This window comes from Neomonachus schauinslandi, chromosome X (genome assembly GCF_002201575.2).
Source record: "Neomonachus schauinslandi chromosome X, ASM220157v2, whole genome shotgun sequence".
In the NCBI taxonomy this organism is placed as follows: Eukaryota; Metazoa; Chordata; class Mammalia; order Carnivora; family Phocidae; genus Neomonachus; species Neomonachus schauinslandi.
This window is the reverse complement of record NC_058419.1, coordinates 30,950,910-30,972,324: the sequence shown is the minus strand read 5'-3', so window position 1 is coordinate 30,972,324 and position 21,415 is coordinate 30,950,910. Positions and strand designations below refer to the sequence as shown.

Here is a 21,415-nt window from a genome sequence, read left to right as displayed (position 1 = left end):
TGGTAGCAGAGGTGTTTGCAAGGCAAGGGGGGCTCGGGGGGTGGGAGTTAACTTAGGGGGCTGCACAGAAGATGTGGGACTTGGGAGAAGAAGCCTGAGAAGCACAGAGGAGAGGTGGGAAGATGACCCGATGGGCACTGGCCTCAGATGGCTTTATTGTCTTACAACCTTTTCGGACCAACTGATGAGACCGGGAAGTGGTCATTTACTTCAACTAGTTGAACATTTTATTTTGGAGAAGTTTTTTTCTCAACTTCTTCCCGTTTAGGATGAGGAAGCAGTGCTGTGTCGGAGAGAGACCAAATGTAGGCAGATCTGAACCCGAATCCCAGCTTGTCCATTTTTCAGCAGTGACAAGTTTAGCACTTCCTTATTTTCGTTTTTTAAGATTTTATTTATTTATTTGAGAGAGAGAGCAGAGAGGGAGAGCACATGAACGGGGGGCGGGGAGGGGCAGAGGGAGAAGCAGACTCCCCGCTGAGCAGGGATCCCGACGTGGGACTTGATCCCAAGACCCAGAGATCATGACCTGAGCCGAAGGCAGACGCTTCACTGACTGAGCCCCCCAGGCACCCCAAGTTTAGCACTTCTTAAGTGCCACTGTATTTCTCTTGCTTCTTTATCAAGTCCCTTATTTTCATAACACCCCAGCAAAGTAGGTGGGTACTGTTACCATACCCATTTTACAGATGAGGAAATTGAGGCACAGGGCCCGTCCAGTAGCTTGCCCGGGGTCACAGAACTTAGAAGATGAGGAACAGGACCTGAAACTAGGCCTAGCAGGTTTCAAAGGGCAGGTGTTTACCCCTGTGTTGTACTGCTTCTGTGCTACCCGGGAGAGAGGGAGACTGCCCAGTTCCCCAGAGTTCCCAGAAAGGGCTGTCTGGTGGCCCCAGCCCTTCCAGCAAGGCTGCTCGAACGGCAGCATTATCTATAGGAAGAAGCAGCTCCCAGGGTTTGGTGGACAGTGGGTGTCTGGGGGCCATTCTAGGCCCTCCCCATCTGTTCACTGGAGTCTTTGTCTCCAGTGGCCTCCTGAGGGACAATGGGGTGACCACAGGAAAGGAGGGACTTGGGTCCATTGAGTAGTTTTGCCTCCCTGACCTCAAGCAGTCACCATGACCAGTCACTTTCTTCCCAGCTGCCCTGACAGAGCTCGGCCCCCCAGGTCTCCCAAGGTCAGACCTGATTGACTTTGGGTTGGGGTTGCGGGGGAGATGCCGACTCTTGGAGGTCTGCCTCCTTGTGGCTCTGGGGGATCCCCCCCGGGGGGGCAACAGTTGTTGGCCTGGTGAAAGGGTACAGAGTCTCCCCCCCCAAGCCCTGCCGTGCTGTGGGCTCTGTAAGTGCTGGGGACTGGGATGAGGGGGCCTCACCCCTTCTTTAGAGGGAGGGGGCAGTCAAGTGGGTAAGAGTTACCCTGAGGTTGGGGGCAGCCACACCCATGCCTCCTAGGTGGAAAAGGATGGCTGGGCCAGAGGCCTTGTCTACAAGGGCCAGACTCCCGGTCCACATGGGGATTCCCGGGCGCTCTCTGGCTACCCTTCTGTGTTCTGGGGACAGGGAGAGTGCTAGAAGCTGATTGGGACAAAAGGCAGAACAACCCCGACAGCGTCCCCCTTACAGTGGAATCCCTGGTTGTTTAAAAAACTGAACGCTTCTATGCCTCAGCATCCTCGTATGTAAACGGGAGGAAACGATAGTACCTGCATGCAGGGGCAGCTGTAAGGCTCTGACAAGGTGTGCTGTCCCCAGAAAGCACTCGCCACAGCACTAGGCCGCCATGTTTGCTCAGCATGACGCAACCAACAGTGGAGCGGCAGTAATGGTGATCACAGGTACCCAAGCGAAAGCACTTGCTCTTAGCCATTGTCAGAGTTCGCAAAATTATAATACTCCTTGCTGGCATCAGTGTGGGGAAATGCGCCAAGTACTGGGAAAGGAGAACAGCAGGCGCTCCATGGACGTTAGCGGTGGCAAAAATCAGTATTGCTGTTCTCATCTGGCCTCATCGTGTGAGATGTTGGATGCGTGGGCCTCAGGGCCGAGAGGCAGCATAGCATGGGCCGTAATGTATAGTCTGGAAGCCCTGGCTGCAAGCTCCTTTATCCATTCACCGCGTAACCTTCTGTAAGCCCTCAGTTTCTTCCTCTGTAAAATGGGTATATCGTAGTGCCTGCATTCGAGGGTTTTTTTTCCCTGAAGACCAAGGAAGATAATGCACAAAACCCATCTAGGACAGTTAGGTGACAATCGGGAGGTGTGAGAGCATCCTTCAAGTGCGCTGCTTAGCATACCTGCTGCATGGTCAGCAGGGGCTGGCTGCCAGGTGCATCTCCCCACCTGAGCAGCATGCGCCTGGGAGTACCACAAATCAGGTTCTGTGGCCTCGCAAGTGTTTTGGGCCGCTCAAGTAATGAGTGGGTGTTCCTAGCGTGCTGTACATGGAATCCATAGAGGAATTCTTTGGAATAGCTATTACTATGATCATCCCCATTTCTTAGATGAGAAACCTGAGGTGTAGACACAGGATGGGACTTGCCTCAACCCATAAATGGTGGAGCCAGAATTTAAACCCAGGATATTTTAACTCCCTGAGCAGTTTTTAACCACTTCCTTCCCTGCTTGCTGCTTGCGAATTCAAAGGTGAATCAGCCATTCCAAGGGATCCTTACAAGCCATTGGATTCTTGGGGGGGAATTACTTGGGCTCCCACACAGAGTTTTCTTGTCTTTCCTGTACGCTGTGGAGTGTTCGCTCCGGAGCAGATGAGATAATGTGTCTGAAATGTTTTGAAAACTGGAACGCACGATCTTAACACAGTTGGTAATACACCAAGTAGAAAAAATAAAACTTGGTAGAATCCCAACGATGGGTTTTTCCATTCGAATTCATTGGTGTGGTGTTCCTTTAAACAACAGACTGAACCAACTAACCGGCTCTTTGGAAGATAGTCTATTTGGGAAGAGCTAGACAGTGGATGACACGGTGGTGTCACATGCATTCAAAGAAAACGTATGCAACTTCGGTTGCATCTACATTTGTAACCCTTAACAGGAGCACGTGCAGGAAAAAAACAAATTTTGGATCCTCTGTCCCCACCTTGAAAGCATGGGCACTCTTTAACCGTAGTGAAGTGTTTTCTTCCTCTTAGCTGCAATTAGTATTAATTGCGAGGAAATTGTTCTGGAGTTACATGCAGCTACATTTGAAAATGCACATCTGGTTCCACTTGAGAAACACACACTATTTTAGCACATGCCCATGAAGCCGAACAATACGCGTTGCACTAATTAGGCCTAAAAAGCCACCTTGCGGACGCAGCCAAACAAGAGGCCAAGCAGTAATGGCGACAGTTTTTACTCCGGGACAAATAGATGTGAAGTTGGTGACAAAATAGAAAATCTGTTTTGAAAGAAGCATCGGGAGCTTTAGGAACCGTATGAAAGGAAACGTAGAAACCTATATTCAGGGTCCTAGACATGACCCTGTGTTAGATGTCAACATTCGACGCTAAACACCCTACTGGGGAATCGTCAGCCACGCAACTGTTATGTACGAAGTCACATAAAAATGTCTAATGGAAGTCATTTTTTCCCCCCAGGGAATTTTCTCAGTGACGAATCCGCATCCTGAAATTTTTCTGGTTGCAAGAATTGAAAAGGTGCTCCAGGGAAACATTGCGCACTGTGCAGAACCCTACATCAAAAATTCAGACCCAGCAAAGGTATCGATAGAGCTCGTTTGTGAACATTTCGGCTTAATGTAAAATTTGCCTTTTACTGATATTTTAAATGGTACTGTTAATGACCCCTCCAAAGAGCCTTATTCTCTAAATATGGGGTGCTAGGTGAGTATGCATGTTTCAGTTTGAACATGACTTTTCCCCCCTTTTCATTTATGTTCTGTTTACACGACAGTCTGATTTCTGCTTACTTATCAAAATAAGAGCTAAAGGCTGTTAGGCCACATCTGTTCATTGACACCGTATCCTTGGCAATAGCTATTCTTTATTACCAGCCCTTACATCCAGCCCTAGAATGTCAGAGCTGGGGAGATTCAGCCCCGCGGTTCCCAAATGCCTGTCTACACTCATACTTCCTCCTGTCTGGGATGAGCAAAAGAAAGACAAGAGAATGAGCGATTCACGCAGCTAAATGTATTCAATTTGAGGGGCCGGCCTCTATGCTGGGATTTTTGTTCTTCCTACCTTTTGAACATTACGCCCGTATGTCTTTCACGAAATGTCAGCAGATGAAATGGTAGCAACTGCTTTGACTGGTGGATGTCTTTGGCTGGCACCGTGAAAAGTCTGTGACCCCTTTAACCGTCTACATTTCTGGATCATGAAATCCAGACTTGTGCAAATTAGTGACCTGGTCCTTTCCTCTCGTTTTATAAATGAGAAAACGGAGGCCCTGAGAGCAAAAGTGTGCGTGGCACAGTTCATGAGCAGCAGTCCAGCTACTGAGTATGTATGAAGAGTCAATCTGTCGTAGGTGGCATGTAGTTGTGTGTCCAAATAGTGTTTATGGAGCGGAAGAGGCAGAGGAGACATGTGACTAATTTGCGTGGGAGAGAAAAGTCTCAGTGATGTAGATAAGAGCCTCTAGCATTCTGCATCCCCAGGGACAAGCATCCAGCCAGCATTTCACAGCCGGTTTAGCCTCTCTGGGCTGTTAATCTTCCGTCAGCTCCTAGTGCCTGTGCAAACAGCAATTCCTTGCCCAACTAAACTAATTGCGTTGACTCTTGGTCACTCGGCTTTTATCTTGGGAGTAAAAAGGTCAGCTGTATTCAGAACAAACTTCTCCCAAGAATAATGAGTGTCTGCCTGCTCATGTGTGAAAGGAAATACATATTAAAACAGCTCAAAATTTTCCCAGTAGAGGTCTTTGGTACAAAATGTGCCCTACACCCTACACCTCTTTTCATCCATCTTCTGATATCTTGATGAAGGCTCTATTAATGAGAAAACACAGAATGCTTAAAAAAACTCTTGGGGCATCTTAGTGGCTCAGTCGGTTAGGTGTCTGCCTTCGGCTCAGGTCATGATCCCAGGGTCCTGGGCTCCCTGCTCAGCGGGGGGCCTGCTTCACCCTCTCCCTCTGCTGCTCCGCCTGCTTGTGCTCTCTCTATCAAAAAAACAAAAAGAAAAAGAAATTTAAAAAAAAAGAAAAAAGAAAACTCTAGTCTTGGAAAGTGGGTAGCTGACGAGTGTCGTGTTTTCATTGGGAGCTCTTTCTTTATCTCTTTTGCCGGACTTTGATGTTTTACATTGGTAAAGTGGGGGAAGTGATTGTGTATGGTGAGTCTCTGGTCATTCGAACACGTACGAATGTGTCTCCTTATTTCTGCCCCCAGACGGCCCAGAAGGTGCACAGGACAGCAAAGCAAGTGTGTAGCCGCCTTGGACAATACAGAATGCCCTTTGCTTGGGCTGCCAGGTTTGTACAAATATAGTCCTGACCTTTCTGTTCACTCTCATCTGTAAAGTTCACAGCTGTTGTCCTTGCCGGCAGCATTTAGCGGGTGGGCTCTGACACGCCAGGTCTGTCCTGGGACACTTGGGATGTGGCTGAGTCCGCTCGGGCTGCTATAACAAACTGCTATGGACCAGGTGGCTCCAACAGCAAACATTTCTCTCTCACAGCACTGGGGGCTGGGAGGCTTGCGATCTGGGTGCCCGCATGGCCAGGTTCTGGTGAGGAGCCTCTTTCAGGCTGCAGACAGCTAGCTGGCTTATCTTCACGTAGCGGAAAGGAAGTGAGCCCCCTCTCTGGCCTCTTCTAAGGGCACTAATCCCATTCACGAGGGCTCCACCCCCCTGACCTAATCACCTCCCACATGCCCCTCCTCCTAATACTGGCACCTTGGGGTTTGGGTTTCCATGGAGAATCCGTTCTCTTAAAATTTGCTGTGCCTCAAGGAACCTTTCATTTCTTCATCCGTGGTGCTTCAGGGAAATTTGCTTTGGCCTCGGTTCCTGATCTGACTGACACCACTTAATTTTATTGCATTTTAAAGCGGAGCTTATTTGCTAAAGTAATGGAATTTTTTTTTGCCCCCAGAAAACCCAAAATTGTAGTGAATTATGTACAGTGTGCCCACTATTTCAGAGTTGGCTAGGTTTATGCTTCGAAAAGCTATCCTAGAATATTTCTGGAAAACGTACTAAAAATGAGAAGGCAGAAGAATGCAGTTGTTAAGTGCAAGTGGGTAATTAATTAATAGACTTGCTTTCTGATGACAAATGCAGGAAACCCGTCACGGGTAGTGTATATGGCAGGGTGTTATCTCTAGCTCATCTCTTAGGGTAGGTTACATTCTTTTCTTTTTTCTTTTTTCTTTTTTTTCCAATTCTTGCATGTCTACATACAGTGATGACTTAAACTGTCTTTCTTGCTTATCCCCCGCCTTTGAAGTCCAGGTTCACTGGCTTGTTTGTGGTACAGCCTGTACAGCTCATCGGAACTTCTCGGGAAAGGACACCACGTTCTGAATAATTCAATTATGTTCAGTGGGTATTGGGGAGTAGCATAAGGATAGGAGATTCTAAGTTAATTAACTCTTCTGTCACTATTTATAATCATTTCATTTGGGGAAGCTTTCAAAATGTATTGTGTGTTCGTAGATGAAAAGGCACACTTGGCCTTGTTTTGCGGGCTGGTTAAAAAAAAAAAAAAAGCCAGGGTCAGGTGAATGGCAGAGAGTCGCGGAGGTTTGTCTATTTAGGCATTAGAGGAGGGGAAGTATGGCTTGTGAATAGACACATCCTTAGTGGTGCTCCGGCCTGAGAGCTCAGTCAGTTGCTGCTGTTGGGATAATTTAGAGTTATCTGTTTACCCACAAGGCAATGGTCTAAGTGCTTTAATGTGTACCTTCTTGAGAGGTGAGTACTGTTATTCCTACCTTGGAGATGAGGAAATTCAGGCATGGAACTAGTAAAAAAAAAAAATCCTTGGGGCGCCTGGGTGGCTCAGTTGTTAAGCGTCTGCCTTCGGCTCAGGTTATGATCCCGGGGTCCTGGGATTGAGCCCCGCATCAAGCTCCTTGCTCAGTGGGGAGCCTGCTTCTCCATCTCCCTCTGCCTGCTGCTCCGCCTTCTTGTGTTCTCTCTCTGTCAAATAAGTAAAATTAAAAAAAAAAAGTCCTTGCCCACTTCACGTAGCATATGGCGGAGCGGGGATCCGAACCCACAGCACGTGACCTCCACCCACACTAGACCACTGCAGCACGCGGCCCACTGCCCAGGCTGTCGGAAGAGCTGTTCGATGCTGTTTGGTCAGTAGAAAAATTAACTTAAAAACCTTCCAAGGTAGAAGCTCTGAACCCCTGTGCTGATGAGGAATTGGGCTCCTTTTTCCTTCCTGCATTGTTTTGGCTGTCAGAAACAGCAAGAACTCACTCTAAAGGCTTGCCTGGGATATTTTAAAGATGTACGCTAAACCCCTGTTTACTGAAAATAAAGGAGGTATGCTTAGAAGTAGGAACAGTGGTTCATGCCTAGAACCACATCTTCAGAGGCTCTGCCAGGGGGAATTATGTTTTTGGCTAGAGCTGCTTCCAGTGTGTTGGGAGCTTGGACATTACTTCCCATTTTAGCAGTAAGTAGCTGCTTAAAAATGGAAGAAGGGGAAAGGGGGGAGGTAGGGAATCAACCACATTCGTATTTGGAAACTCTACATATCTCTTGTAAATTTCGTATAAATCGACCCTAAAGATCTAACTTAATGGTCATCAACTTTGAGATAAAGCTTTACCTTTGATTCAAATGCGTGTGTTTTATATATCTGGCTTGGTGAATTTTCACAAATGTTTCCAGTCATGTGACTACCACGCCAACCAAGATCTGGACCGTTTCTATCACTTCAGAAAATTTCCTCATGCCCCTGTCCAGTCAGCCATCCCACTCCCATCAGTCAGCCACCAATCTGATGGTTATCACTACAGATGACTTTTTTCTATTCTAGACCTTCATACAAATGGAATCGTGCAGTATGTACTCTTGCATTTGGTTTCTTGTGCTTAGTCTGGTTTTGAGATTCATCCATATTGCTGTATGTATCAGCCCTTCACTCTGAGTAGTATTCCATTGTATGAATACACGACTGTGTATCCGTTCACTTGTTGATGAATATCCGGGCTGTTTCCTTTTGGGGATATAACAAATAAGTCAGCTATGAACATTTAGTGCCATGTGGAAATATGCCTAGGAGTGGACTTACAGGATCAGAGGGTGAGTGTGTGCTGAATTTCATGAGAAATTACCAAACGAGTTTTCCAAACTGGTTGTACCACATCATACACACACCAGCACTAAGTTTGTCATAATTTGTCAATACTTCAGAATTAAAAAAAAAAAATTCTATTGCCGTTTTAGACCCATTTTCAAAGATACTCAAGGTTCTCTGGATCTGGATGGGAGATTTTCTCCTTTGTATAAACAAGACAGTAGCAAGCTTTCAAATGAAGACATTCTCAAGTTGCTCTCAGAATACAAGAAGTAAGTGTGTTACTGTAGTAAATCAGTAAAATAGATGAATTATAATTTATTGAAATGATGAATGTGAGTCATACATGGGAGAAACTGAATGCTTTGGAGCATTTTTGGATTTGGAAGCATTTGGAAGCCAGTGCATTCAGTAATCATAAATTTTAAGTATAAAATATTTCTTATTTTACACCTAGGCCAGAGAAGACCAAATTGCAGATTATTCCTGGGCAGCTCAACATCACAGTAGAATGTGTTCCTGTGGATTTATCAAGTAAGAATTCACGTGTTACAAATAAACCTTAAAGGGCTATGTTTGAATCTCAAATTTTCATCTTTTTAATACATTTAATACATTTAATACATTTCTTGAGGTTTACATGGATTTTATTCCATGTGCAATAAGAGGTCACTGAAGGATCATAAGCAGGATCATAAGCAGGGGAGTGGCATCCAACTTAAACTCCAAAACACCTAAGAGTAGAATGGATTATTTTTCCCTAAAGAAATAATTTGGAATGTAGACAGGAGTTTATGCATAAAGGTGCTCTTTTCTGTGTTGTTTATTTTGGAGGGAGATTGGAAACAACCTAAGAATCTAACACCATCGGTGTGGTTAAGGCATGACGGTACAACAGGAAACTTTATGCAGCCGTGAAAAATGATGTTTATAAAGAGTTCACAGAATAAAACATTAGATCAAATGCCAAAAAAAAAAAAAAAAAAACCCAACCCAGGATCAAGTTCTATATATATACAGTAGGATTTGAGTATTATTATATAAAACAGGCATTGAAAGGAGATAAGAAGAAAATATGCCAAAATACTAACAGTCGTTATCTCTGGATAGTGGAGCGATCACTTGTTTCTGTGTGCCTTTACTCTCTATCTCCAGATATTCTATTGTAAGTATCACTATAACAATTGGAGAAAACCGGGGCGCCTGGATGGCTCAGTTGTTAAGTGTCTGCCTTTGGCTCAGGTCATGATCCCAGGGTTCTGGGATCGAGCCCCGCATCGGACTCCCTGCTCAGCAGGAAAGCCTGCTTCTCCCTCTCCCACTCCCCCTGCTTGTGTTCCCTCTCTCGCTGTGTCTCTCTCTGTCAAATAAATAAATAAAATCTTAAAAAATAATAATTGGAGAAAACCGAACCCAACAGAAAACACTGTGTGCTCAGGTGTAACTCTTCCTGGGTCTTCCCGCTCCATCAAAACCACAGTGCAGCAAGGACAAGCAACGTTAGAGCTCCTTTGGTATATGAATCACCTCTAGTCCCATGGCTACTTCAGTAACCCTGGCCACCACACTTCTCCGAACCTTTGTGTTTTTCACCTTCAGGAGTAACGAATTTATTATTTGTAACACATCCTAAGATCTGTCATTTCCAAAGGCCTCCCGTATTTCTTAGGTGAAAATTGCACCTGCACCAAGTTAACTTTTTTCAGAGTGACTATCCACGAGCTAATTGGAGGCACACATTTACTGTTAGTTCCCCGATACCAATAAAAATTTGCAGTGAAAGCTAAATTGCAGCCACAGGAGGAAAAATGTGATGGATTTCTTTGCAGAGTTTAAATTTGTCAAAATTATGATGTGTTATATTTGGCAAATCACTCTACATTGAGAACGAGCTAGCAATCATGTCTGGTTTGGATGGTTCTACTAAAATCAGTACCAGGCTACGCCATTTTGTCCTTCTGGGTGCTTAAAATGGTTGTATGACTTTTTTGTCAATCACTAAGAATTCTGTTTGTTAAATCACTCTTTGAGAACGCGGTCCACGTATATTTTTATAAAGGCAGGAATGTGTTCGTGATTGCTAGATTGTATTATCTTTGCCTGTTTTTTTTCCTCTGGTATAGATTGTATTACTTCATCATATGTGCCCCTAAAGCCTTTCGAAAAGAATTGTCAAAATATTACTGTGGAGGTCGAAGAGTTTGTTCCAGAAATGACAAAATACTGTTATCCATTTACTGTTTACAAAAACCATCTGTATGTATATCCCTTGCAATTAAAATACGATAGCCAGAAAACATTTGCCAAGGTAAGCAGTGTAAACTATACATTTTGGGGTATAAAATGCTATTTATAATTTTCTGGTTTTAGGACTCATTTTGAGTGATTAATCATTTTTAGGCAAGGAACATTGCGGTCTGTGTGGAATTCCGGGATTCAGATGAAAGCGACGCTAGCGCTCTAAAGGTTTGTTTATGATCTTGATAAGCATACACTTTTAATGTAAAGATAAATATTTTGGGGGCGCCTGGGTGGCTCAGTGGGTTGGGTGTCTGCCTTCGGCTCAGGTCATGATCCCAGGGTCCTGGGATGGAGCCCCATGTCGGGCTCCCTGCTCAGCGAGGAGCCTGCTTCTCCCTCTCCCTCTGCCCCTCTCCCTGATTGTGTGCGCATGCTCTCTCTCAAATAAATAAATAAATAAAATCTTAAAAAAAAAAGATAAAGATTTTGGTACTTGGTAGTTTTATAGGCTAAGTTTGATTTCTCTAAGCTCCACAAAGAAAATGTACTCGAGTGATGAAAGTAATACTGCCTTTTCTACTCTTACACGTTAACTGTGAGGATTAAATATTTAAAAAATAACCAAATGAGGTAGGAGGGTGTGTAGCTTTAAAAATGGGTCAGCTTCATATACCAGCGTTTTGCTTTTGCTCCTCTTTGATTTTGCATTGCTCTGATGTGCCATCACAAGGTCATTTTCTCCTATGACCTGATAGTTTCTAATGGTATCATCAGGGGACCATAAACTCCTTTCTCCTTGAAACCTGAACAGGCTTTGAGCTAAGAGAAGCACAGCATGACTGCTTTGATCTGAGATAGGACTTCTCCCCTGGCAGTGTCCAAATGGTGCCTCCAGACTTGGATTCGTGGTGGAGGCAAAGCAGAATCTCAGTATTCTCCGACAGAGCAATCCTTAAATACCTCTCACGTCACAGTGCCTTTATCTTTTCACTCTTGAGCGCATTAAACAGAAGCCTGAAAGAGAAGTTCCGAGAGCATCTAGCCGTCACAATTTGTTTATCTGGCCCCCTACTTCTCTAGCTTGAGCCTAAATCAGACAGATGGACAGCCAGTCCTCCATTCAGACCTCCTGGGGAAAAAGCCTGGAAGCCCCTGACTAAGTCGTTGAATGTTTAATAACCCCTACCTCAGAAAAGAGGTGTTTCGTTGTTTTTGGGTTTTTGGTGTTCTTCCCCCCCACCGCCCGAGAAACCTAAGAATTAGCTGGCTCAAATTAGGTGTATTTTCTCTGATTCCCCCCTCACTGGAGATGAGAATGACTCTTCCTTTTCCCCCATGCAATGTCCTTTTGTACCCTTAAAGATTCTTAGGTTATCCCTCTGCAGTTCCTGCAAATTGCCTCCAGAACCGTATTTAAGGAGAATTGGCGATGCATTCACATGGAGTTCTGAATTTCATTTCTTAGCTGGCCTAGAGGCTGGCTCTGAAGTAACAGGGTGAGGCAATTAGTACCTTGGCATGCTGACTCCATATTTATCCTTGAGCTTATTGGGCCTGTGGAAGTGCAAAACTCACACCAGAAATGCAATCGGATCTTTTCATGGAACCATAGAAAGCCTCGCATTTATTTTATGGGTCTCACAGAAAGCCAGTGAATTTTAAAACAGGGCTCATAAAGTGAGCGAACAGTAAGCTTGTCTGTAGCTTAGTGGACGTTCAGTTTTTAATCCCTTTAGGCTGGGAATGTGTCTGCTGTGTGCGCGAGTTTTAGCTCCTCACCTTGCCCACCGCCCAAGGAGCATCCAGCAAATGTTGCTAACTGCCTGGCGGGGAGCTTCTCAAGAAAGGCAAATAGCACGAGAGAAGTAAGCTTTCCAAATCTGGTTTCAGAATGTTCCCTTTCCAAATGATTAGCCATGTTTGACTTCTTGCTGTCAACTAATTGGGGAGTGCTTTTTTTTTTTGATGACCAGAAATTCAGAAGCATCCATGCAGCCAAGTTCCGCGATGTCTGGGGTGGTAGCTGGAGTGACTGTAAATGATTCAGAATTTACAAGCTCACGGTGAGAGCCTGGTGGGCTTGGCCATGGCCTTGGGCTCATAGATGCCTCCAACCATGTGTGGTTCCATTGCGTTATATTTAAAGGCCTTCACCGAGATGGGTGACTCCGTTTCCTTCTTTTGCAGTGTATTTACGGAAAACCCGCTGGGTCTGTTTTTACCACAAATGCTTATGCTGTTGTCTTGCATCACAACCAAAATCCAGAGTTCTATGATGAGGTGAGAATGCATTTTTCCGATGTTCGTAAAACATGGCGGTGGCTCTTCTTTTTCTCTTCATCTCCATCATTTTCTCTGCCCTTGCAATCCCTGAACATTTTGTCCCGTGAAAATAGAAAGCGTCACACCAAGGCGAAGGGCTCGATGCCCTTTGATGACGGTGGAATGTGCCCACAAAGGGAAGGGGCTCCGGCGAGAGGTAACCACGTAGGGAACAAACATGAGACGAGAGCTAGGATTCTAGCCTCGCCTTGACAACTGGCTCTGTGATCTTGAGCAAGCCACTTCCCCTTTCCCAAGTCTCCCATTTCCTCAGCCTTCAAAGAAGAAATTCAGAAGAGATGTTCTGAAGGCCCTTCTAGATCTTTCTTCCTGCGGTTTTGCATGGGGCTGGGGGCGCAGCCGCTCTGTAAGTGAAATGCTTTGAGAGACGCAGCAGCACGTGGGGGCCGCCAGAACCCCACTGGGTGCTCTAATGCGTCAGTGCAGTGTAGACGAAGGGGAGTGTCTCGCAAGCTCCATGCTCCCCTCCACCCCAGTCTACCTCTCGGGCCCTGCCTCTGCCTCTCTTTCCTTCTCCTTCTCTGCGTCTCTCTGTACTTGCCAGTGTCTCTCTTAGTGTCTCTGTCCCAGCCTCCTCCAGTTGGTGTGTCCCTGGCTTAGCCAAATCTGCAGACTGCTTTTGATTCCTCAGTGTCTCCAGGAACCTGGATATGCATCCCAGGCCGCATGCTCTTTCTGCTTCTCAGGGCTCTTTGTCTGTCACCATCCCCCCTGCTGTCACGATTTTTCCCCAGGTCCACCTGCTGTCGTCAGGAGGCTTTGCACCCCAGCTTTAGGCCTCCTCCCTTTCTCCATCCAGTGCTCTTGGTGGTGTGGGGGATGGGGAGGAGCATAGCGGTGCCTTGCGGTTTTGCCCCCCAGAGAGAGAGTGTGCCCATATTTATGTGCAGCAGAGCATTAGATACCCAGATGGTCTGGCTGCTATGAATAGGCGTGTTCTGTGGTGAAATATACCTACAACAGAAATTAGTTCTAACACCAAAACCCTGCCTTGCGTGAATGATGATGAGGCCAGATGTCCAGCACCAAGCTGTTTTAATATGTCCCCTCCTCTCATCGACACCAGTCACTCCAGAAAACTCGATCGTTTAGCAAGTAATCCGCATTATTTTTAGGGCGCCCGAAAGAAACAGGCTTTTCAGTCGTTTCAGTCTCTATTGACCAAGACAGCGAGAGATTGAGAGAGATTGCATGTGTTTTTGTGCAGGTGTATGCACACGCGTCCAATCAATTAAATCTGTGATGTGTCTCTTATATACTTCCAGGAGGCAGTAAAGACATTTGGTTGGGTCCTGATTGGAAAATCACTTGAGATGCTTGTATTGAAGTGTTAATTTCTAGGATTAAATTCATGTGCCAAGGGTGACGATTTTTATTTCTTTATTCAAGAGTAATCTTGTGTTTTCCTTCAAAAGATATTTATATGAACTGTAATTGGTGGATACCATAATACCGTAGTGACTTTTTGCACATTTATTTGCAAAGCTTAATTTTTTTTTTTCCATGCAAAGGAAAGCAACAGTTTAGAAAAAAGAAGCCTTTCAAACTCAGTACACATTTTAGATGGATTGCATCTAAACTGACTCAGATTGACTCAGATTGAGTTACATAGTATCTCTGGGCTGTGAGGCTGTGGTTTTGATCCAGTGTTTTAGAAAATCCTGCTGCAAAGTTGCATCCAGGAGAATCCACTGGACTCTCCAGCACAAGTCATAAATCAGCCCTCACTACCCAGGAGACTATTGTTGTCAAATTGAAACTGACTGGAAAAGCCTTTAGAGTATATTTAAATGATACCTATTACTTGAGGACTTGGCTTGTTGTTGAGAAAAAATATGTCATTGGAAAAGTATGATGAAATTGAACTAAAGGTCTGACTGTCCAGCTTGACAATGAAAACAAAACAAAATGCGATGTGTGATTTTGCTGTCATTTCAGATTAAAATCGAGCTTCCCATTCACCTGCATCAAAAACATCATTTGCTTTTTGCTTTTTATCATGTGAGTTGTGAAATTAATACAAAGGGAACAACCAAAAAGCAAGACACAGTTGAAACTCCAGGTACGTGTACTCTTTCAAAGTCTCTTTCTACAGCTATTTGAGATGGAATTGTCTAGAATGTAACCTCTTTTCCTCAAACTGCAAACCACTTCTTCCCCTCATCAAAATGTACATTTCCGAGTTAAAAAGTTCATTGGTGAAAGATGAATTATAGGTTCATTTGACCATCATTTCTTTTTTTTTTAAAGATTTTATTTATTTATTTGACGAGAGAGAGACAGTGAGAGAGGGAACACAAGCAGGGGGAATGGGAGAAGGAGAAGCAGGCTTCCCGCGGAGCAGGGAGCCTGATGTGGGGCCCGATCTCAGGACCCTGGGATCAAGACCTGAGCCGAAGGCAGACTCTTAATGACTGAGCCACCCAGGCGCCCCGACCATCATTTCTTTTAAGTAGAATGGCCCAGCAACCAGAACTTTCCAGTCTGTCTCGCTATAGAAGTAGGAAGTAAGCCCAGAGCCCAGGGGTATATTTGAGCCTGAGGGAGATTGGGGACCCACCTGGTTCTAGTGAGAACAGAACAGATTTAATGAATCTGAATAAACGCTAGTAGTGAAGGGCCAGTCCTGGTCCCATCCAGCAAAGCTTTAGATAAACCAGTGGGAAGCATCCTTTAGGAGAACACAGAAGCCCTATAAACATTGTGTGTGTCACCGCCACTAGATAAATGTCAGGAGGCCCTGGGATTCAGATCCAAGCTAGCCTGGATCAGTCTGAAATTCATTCATTCATTCATTCATTCCTGCATTCATTCATTCAGTCACCAAATAGGTCTGCATATTTATTATGTGCGAGACATTATGATAAGTACTAGGGAGAATACAGTGGAGACTCAAACATAGATCTCATCTTCAGTGAGCCTATGGTCTAGCAGGGGAAATGAGATCTATAAGACAACCATCAGACAAGATAGAAAGTAGTAGCTACCAAGAAAGCGGTGCTGTGTAATCTCCGGGAAGAGTGAGTTATTACTTCGACTGGTTGGAGGGACAAGTGGCTGGGAATCTGGGAAGGCTCCCAGGAGGAGATGGGGTTTGGGGTGAGGCCTTAAACGGGCGAAGTAGAGTTTGACAATGCAGTGATGGCAGGAAGGTAGATTCCAGGATAACGGAAGAGCTTGTCCAGAGGCCGAGTGTTGAGGGATATGGACAGGGAACCACACGTAAGTTCAGTAGGACCAGAGCACCAGGTGTTGGGAGGGGAATCAACAGGACGTCAGGTTGAAAAGGAGGCACCAGATCATGGAAAGCCTTGAATGCCAGGCTGTGGATTTGACTGTATTCTGTCACCAGCATGGAACTATCGGAGGGCTGTAAACACCGGTAAGAGCTCTTCCGCAGGCAGCGATGTGATGGCGGAGGGCGTTGGAGTGAGAAAAAAGGAAGAAACGCCAGTTAGGGGTTACTTAAGAGGCCCAGGGGGAAAGGGGGCCACCCTACGGCAGTAGCCGGGGGATGGAGAGAAAGGGACTGCAGAAGAAGAATATATCGGGTCTGACAAATGGTTGGTAACTAGAGAGAGAATTCAGAGTTAGCAGTGAAGCTTCAACACTGGAAAGAAGGAACTTGCAAGTAGCAAAATCACGGGGTGGTGGGGAATCATAGGTTTTGGACTGATGTTGAGTTTGAGGTGCCGGTGAGACATCTGAGTGAAGCCCGCCAGGCAGCCAGACTGAAGTAGTAGAAAGTTGCCCTTATGGATCGTGTGGTCCTGTTCTCTGTCTCCACAGGAATTGCAGTTTGTTCAGGGCAAGGGACCGCGAGGGTTGAGAAGAAATCTGGCAGAACAATAGGAACTCAAGACCGTGCACGTCCTAAAGGGCACATTACTCTTTCCTTATTTAAATCCTAGACTGAAGGGGGCAAAGGGCTCGGTGGAGCACAAGATGGTTATTCCGTGGGCCACTCATCGCTTTGAACTGTCCATCCTTAAGTGGCTTCACATCCCTGAGCCAGATGGCGTGTGCTCGACACTGTACCTTCTCAGCTTCCAAGTGCTCTGTATGAGTTTTGACTGAGAGACACCCTTGGCCACACTCTGATTAATTCATAGTGCAAAAATGTTGCCTAAGCAATTCCATAGAGACAGAAAGTAGACTAGCAGTTGCCAGGGACTGGGGGAAAGGAGAAATAGGGAGTGACTTCTAAGGGGTGTGGAGGTTCTTTTGTGGCGTGATGGAAGAGTTCTGGAATTAGATCGTAGCAGTGGATGCCCAGCTTTGTGAATATGCTAAAAACTGTTGAAGGGTGCACTTTTAAATAGACGAACTGTATGGTATCTGAATTCTATCTCAATAAAAATGTCTGTGGGGAAAAATTTCAACCAAGAACAAGAAATAGATTTTCCTATTTTCCTGGACTGGAAACCTTTGGTCATGTGTCTGCTTTTTCAGTTAACTACTCTGACAGAGTCCTTTCGAATGGTTCCCGTGCTCACGTTACTTTCCTCTGCTCTTTATAAGAGAAGAGCTCTGGGTAAACCATTTCTGAAGTTGTGCTAGTAAAGATGCCCTTCAGACGTGTTTCGGAGTCTGAGAAAGCCATTTAGTCTCCTTAGAGAAAGCAACATATTTGTCTTCTTTGAAGAATTAAAGCATTTGCCAAATTAAACACGTGAATGAAAACATTCTAACCAGATTTGTGTTGACTTCTGTGTTCGCAGTATAAACATACACACTCACGCAAAGAATTTTAAAGAATCAGAAGGCAGTGGCTTTCAAAAAGGGCTCTCCAGCCAACATCCTCGCTCATGTGCCAAACCTTGGTCCCGAGCAAGCTTTTTTTTACAGCTGAGATATAAACACTTGAAGCCCAGAGTAAGCTCTATAATGGAAATAATGACACTACTCAACCTGAGGAATACAGATGGCTCAGGCTTTTTTAGCTGGAACATGATGAGTTTTCTAATAGAAATCCAAGAGGCTCTTTTGAGCAGAACTTTTAGGAAATACAGAGACGGGGGGAAATCTCTCAGTGGATTCGAGTCGTAAACACTATGGCCCGTCTGCATTCTGCTACTACACCTCGTCCTTCTGTAATCAGGAAAACCTGCCCAGCTGAACACTGCCTTGTATGAATATGGGCTGTGACCTTGACTTGTGACCTTAATTTTCCATAGTCCCTCACCGTCGGGTTGCTGAAAGAAAATCTGCAACATGCTGATTGCTGGCTGAGATTGTCCCAGACCCGAGACTCTGTGCTCTCACTAGGGATGGATGAGGGAGCTCTGACTCTTTTAAAAAATAAGTCTACCACAATTCATCCCCCAAAGGGTAAAGATAATGGTACTGATGCACTTTAAAATTTTTTTAAGTGTTCTCCTGTATTATCTCTCTTTGGTCTCTCAGTAACTAGTAGGCGGAAAGACTATGTGTCGTTCCCAATTTATAGTCCAGGAAGTTGAGTAGAGAACTCATTAGTGGCCAGGCTGTGATTAGGAAGCCATCCAAATGCATTGTTCCTTCCCCAGGATTCAGATGCCCACCGCGTGGACTCCCCCATACAGACCCCTGGAAACATTGCCACCCCGCCCTGTTCCCCAGCATTCAGAGATCTGTGTAGCTAATTGCACTTGCAGTTTCATCTCTCACGGTTGATTATTGTCTTGGCAGTTGGCTTTGCGTGGGTACCTTTGCTGAAGGATGGTAGAATCATTACATTTGAGCAGCAGCTGCCAGTTTCCGCCAATCTTCCTCCGGGCTACTTGAATCTGAATGATGCAGAATCAAGAAGGGTAGGAAAATCACTGCGTTTGTTGAAGGGATCACGATGAAACGTTTAAAAAGTAGAATTCGCTCTTCTGGTGGATAGCTTCACAAAGTCCGGTCTGAGGACCGGTCCACAAGAAAGCTAAGTATGGAAAGTGAGCGCTGGAAAACTTTTGAGAGCAGTTTGACCAAGTTATCTCATGTCTGTTGATTCTTTTTTTTTTTTTTTTAAAGATTTTATTTTTAAGTAATCCCTCCACCCAACGCGGGGCTCGAACTCACGACCCTGAGACCAAGAGTCCGCATGCTCTTCTGACTGAGCCAGCCAGGCACCCCTCGTGTCTGTTATTCTAATAACAGTTTTACAAGCTGAGGCTTGGATTTTGTGCATCGTTGTTAAAAATGCATTTATTTAGTAATTCATTTTTATTGTACTTTATGAAAGTTCAGCCGGCAAAGCACTGGAAATTGAAAATGATCTAGGAGCCGTTTATTCTCAAGGCAGGTTATTGTCTCCAATAGTTCCCTATGTGTGACACAAACACATTTGTTTCTGGGGTTAAAAAAAAAGAAAGGGAAAAAGTTGAAATGTGTAAAGGTGTCATGTGTCGCTCATCTATTCATAGGTATGTTATAGAAACTCCTATCTATTTTCCGTCCACAGCAATCTAATGTGGATATTAAGTGGGTAGACGGTGCAAAGCCTTTGTTGAAGATTAAAAGCCACTTAGAGTCTACGATTTATACTCAAGTAAGTTGCATCATGTGAATTTTGTCAATTTTGATATTTGAATCTTTAAGTTTGTTTATTTTTGAGTAATCTCTACACCCAGCATGGGGCTTGAACTCACGACCCTGAGGTCAAGCGTCGCATGCTCTTCCAACTGCGCCAGCCGGGTGCCCCCGATTCTATTTCTTGTTTAGAATAGACTATATTTGATTCCTGCGGCTTTAGAGAGATTGTGGCCTCAAAGGCTTTCTCATTAGTAATAACATCATTCTTAATAGTAGTAACTCAGATTTTATAATCCCTTTCAAATCCCCGAATCCCTTTGTTCCCATTAATGGATTCAAGCCTCACAAAAGTCTGAAAGGATTGTGTGACCTGGGCCGAAGGCAGACGCTCAACGAAGTGATCCACTGAGGCGCCCCACCTAGTTTCCCTGTTATTAACCACTTACATTCATTAGTATGACACGTTTGTTATAATTAATGAACCAGTATTGATACATAATCAATGACTAAGGTTTGTATTTACTCAGATTTCCTTAGTTTTTACCTATTAATGACATTTTTCTGTTCCACGATTCTATCCAGGATAGCATATTACATGTAGTTGTTCCATCTTCTTAGGCTCCTCTTGGCTGTGACAAGTTCTCAGACATTCATTGTTTTTGATGACCTTGTCCATCTTCATGAGTAGTGATATAGGGTAGGCTGCCCTTCTGTTGGAATTTGTCTGATGTTTTTCTCACCGTTAGACCGGAGTCAAACCCAGAAATTTGAAGTCAGTGGATCATGGATGACTAGTACAGTTTACTCTTAGCCTTATCAGCCATGCAGTTAGAGTCAGATGTCTGTTGGAAGGCTCAAGCAACCATTCAAAAAATCACCGATGGACAAGAGGCAGTCCACGTTCCTTGGTGTGGCCCCCCTGCCCACTTCACCATTCCATGGATGGAGAAACCGAAACTCGGTCGGGTTAGATGACTGACCCAAGGTCACACAGATACTAATTAGAAGAAGCAGGTCAAAATCCAAATCTTATTATCCCAGTTCCCGATACGGTACGCACTGTCCACAGAGCCTGCATATGATATATAGATTCCATATAGGCCAGCTGGACACTCGCCAGCCAAGTGCCATGGTAAGTTGAACATTGAATGCCTGAGACTTGTCTGGTAGCTCCCTGCTGCTCCCTTTCCTTCGTCTGTCAGTCCAGACCTCTATTCCTACTCATTTCATTAAAAATGTAGAAGCAGCCCAACTTCAGAGGCTACACCCGTCAAAAAAGGAATTAAACGAAGGTTTGACTAGTCACGCAAAAACTGTGGCTTGCCCGGTATGCTTAGGCACATGCTCACTTTGCCTGGTTTTGCTGCTTTGTGTGATGGTCCAGGGGACTAAGGGACGCGGACACAGATGTTGGTAGCCGCAGCAGCCGGGTCTGGGCGCTTGGAGACCCTGGTGGGTAGGTTTGCAAGATGAGGGCAGAGGGAGCGCTAGAGAGCCTGCGTCTGAGGGTGAGGAATCACATTTCATATGGCCGTGTCCATCTGTTTTTCAGGATCTCCATGTACACAAATTCTTCCATCATTGCCAGCTGATTCAGTCAGGCTCAAAAGAGGTTCCGGGGGAGCTCATTAAATATTTAAAGGTAAATGAACAGCAGCTTTCTGCAAAAAGGGTTGGTTTTAGTGTCTTTCTTGTTGCCACCTTTTGATTGGGGGCGGGGATCAAACTAACTCCTTAAAATACTTTGGGCTGTGTACCCTCAAGAGAATATTTTCTTTTATGTGCTTTTCTGTCAAGTGCCTATTTAGGAGCAGACCGCAGAGTTGCTACATTAGGAAGAAAATGTTGTAGCTAGAATCTGTCGACATATTTCTGAAAATCTCATGAAAATGTTTATTTCAGTTCCATAAATTGACTTTTTCAGGTCTTTTCTCTTCCTGCTTACTGCCCAGGAAAGGTGCTGGGGGAAAAAGGGTCAGGAGAAATGGAGTCCCTTTTGCTTGGAATAAAATGACGATTCCTGGGTCTATGGGTGAAAGATTATCAAAGGGGTCAACTAAAGACAGAAAAACCTCGGTTCTGCATGTTGCATGGAA

At 44.9% G+C, this 21,415-nt stretch overlaps 1 protein-coding gene across 2 annotated transcripts in view; it reads left to right on the top strand.

Annotated features, from left to right (window-relative positions):
- Window positions 1–21,415, top strand: part of DOCK11 (dedicator of cytokinesis 11) — a 179,719-nt gene that overhangs the window by 78,418 nt on the left and 79,886 nt on the right. For both annotated transcript variants that reach the window (XM_044911764.1, XM_044911765.1), the window contains 11 exons: window positions 3,605–3,727; window positions 5,365–5,447; window positions 8,384–8,506; window positions 8,692–8,768; window positions 10,358–10,542; window positions 10,635–10,700; window positions 12,663–12,755; window positions 14,757–14,880; window positions 18,489–18,610; window positions 19,249–19,335; window positions 20,872–20,961. In XM_044911764.1, coding sequence (XP_044767699.1) covers window positions 3,605–3,727; window positions 5,365–5,447; window positions 8,384–8,506; window positions 8,692–8,768; window positions 10,358–10,542; window positions 10,635–10,700; window positions 12,663–12,755; window positions 14,757–14,880; window positions 18,489–18,610; window positions 19,249–19,335; window positions 20,872–20,961 — 1,173 coding nt within the window. The remainder of the gene's footprint in view (window positions 1–3,604; window positions 3,728–5,364; window positions 5,448–8,383; window positions 8,507–8,691; window positions 8,769–10,357; window positions 10,543–10,634; window positions 10,701–12,662; window positions 12,756–14,756; window positions 14,881–18,488; window positions 18,611–19,248; window positions 19,336–20,871; window positions 20,962–21,415) is intronic.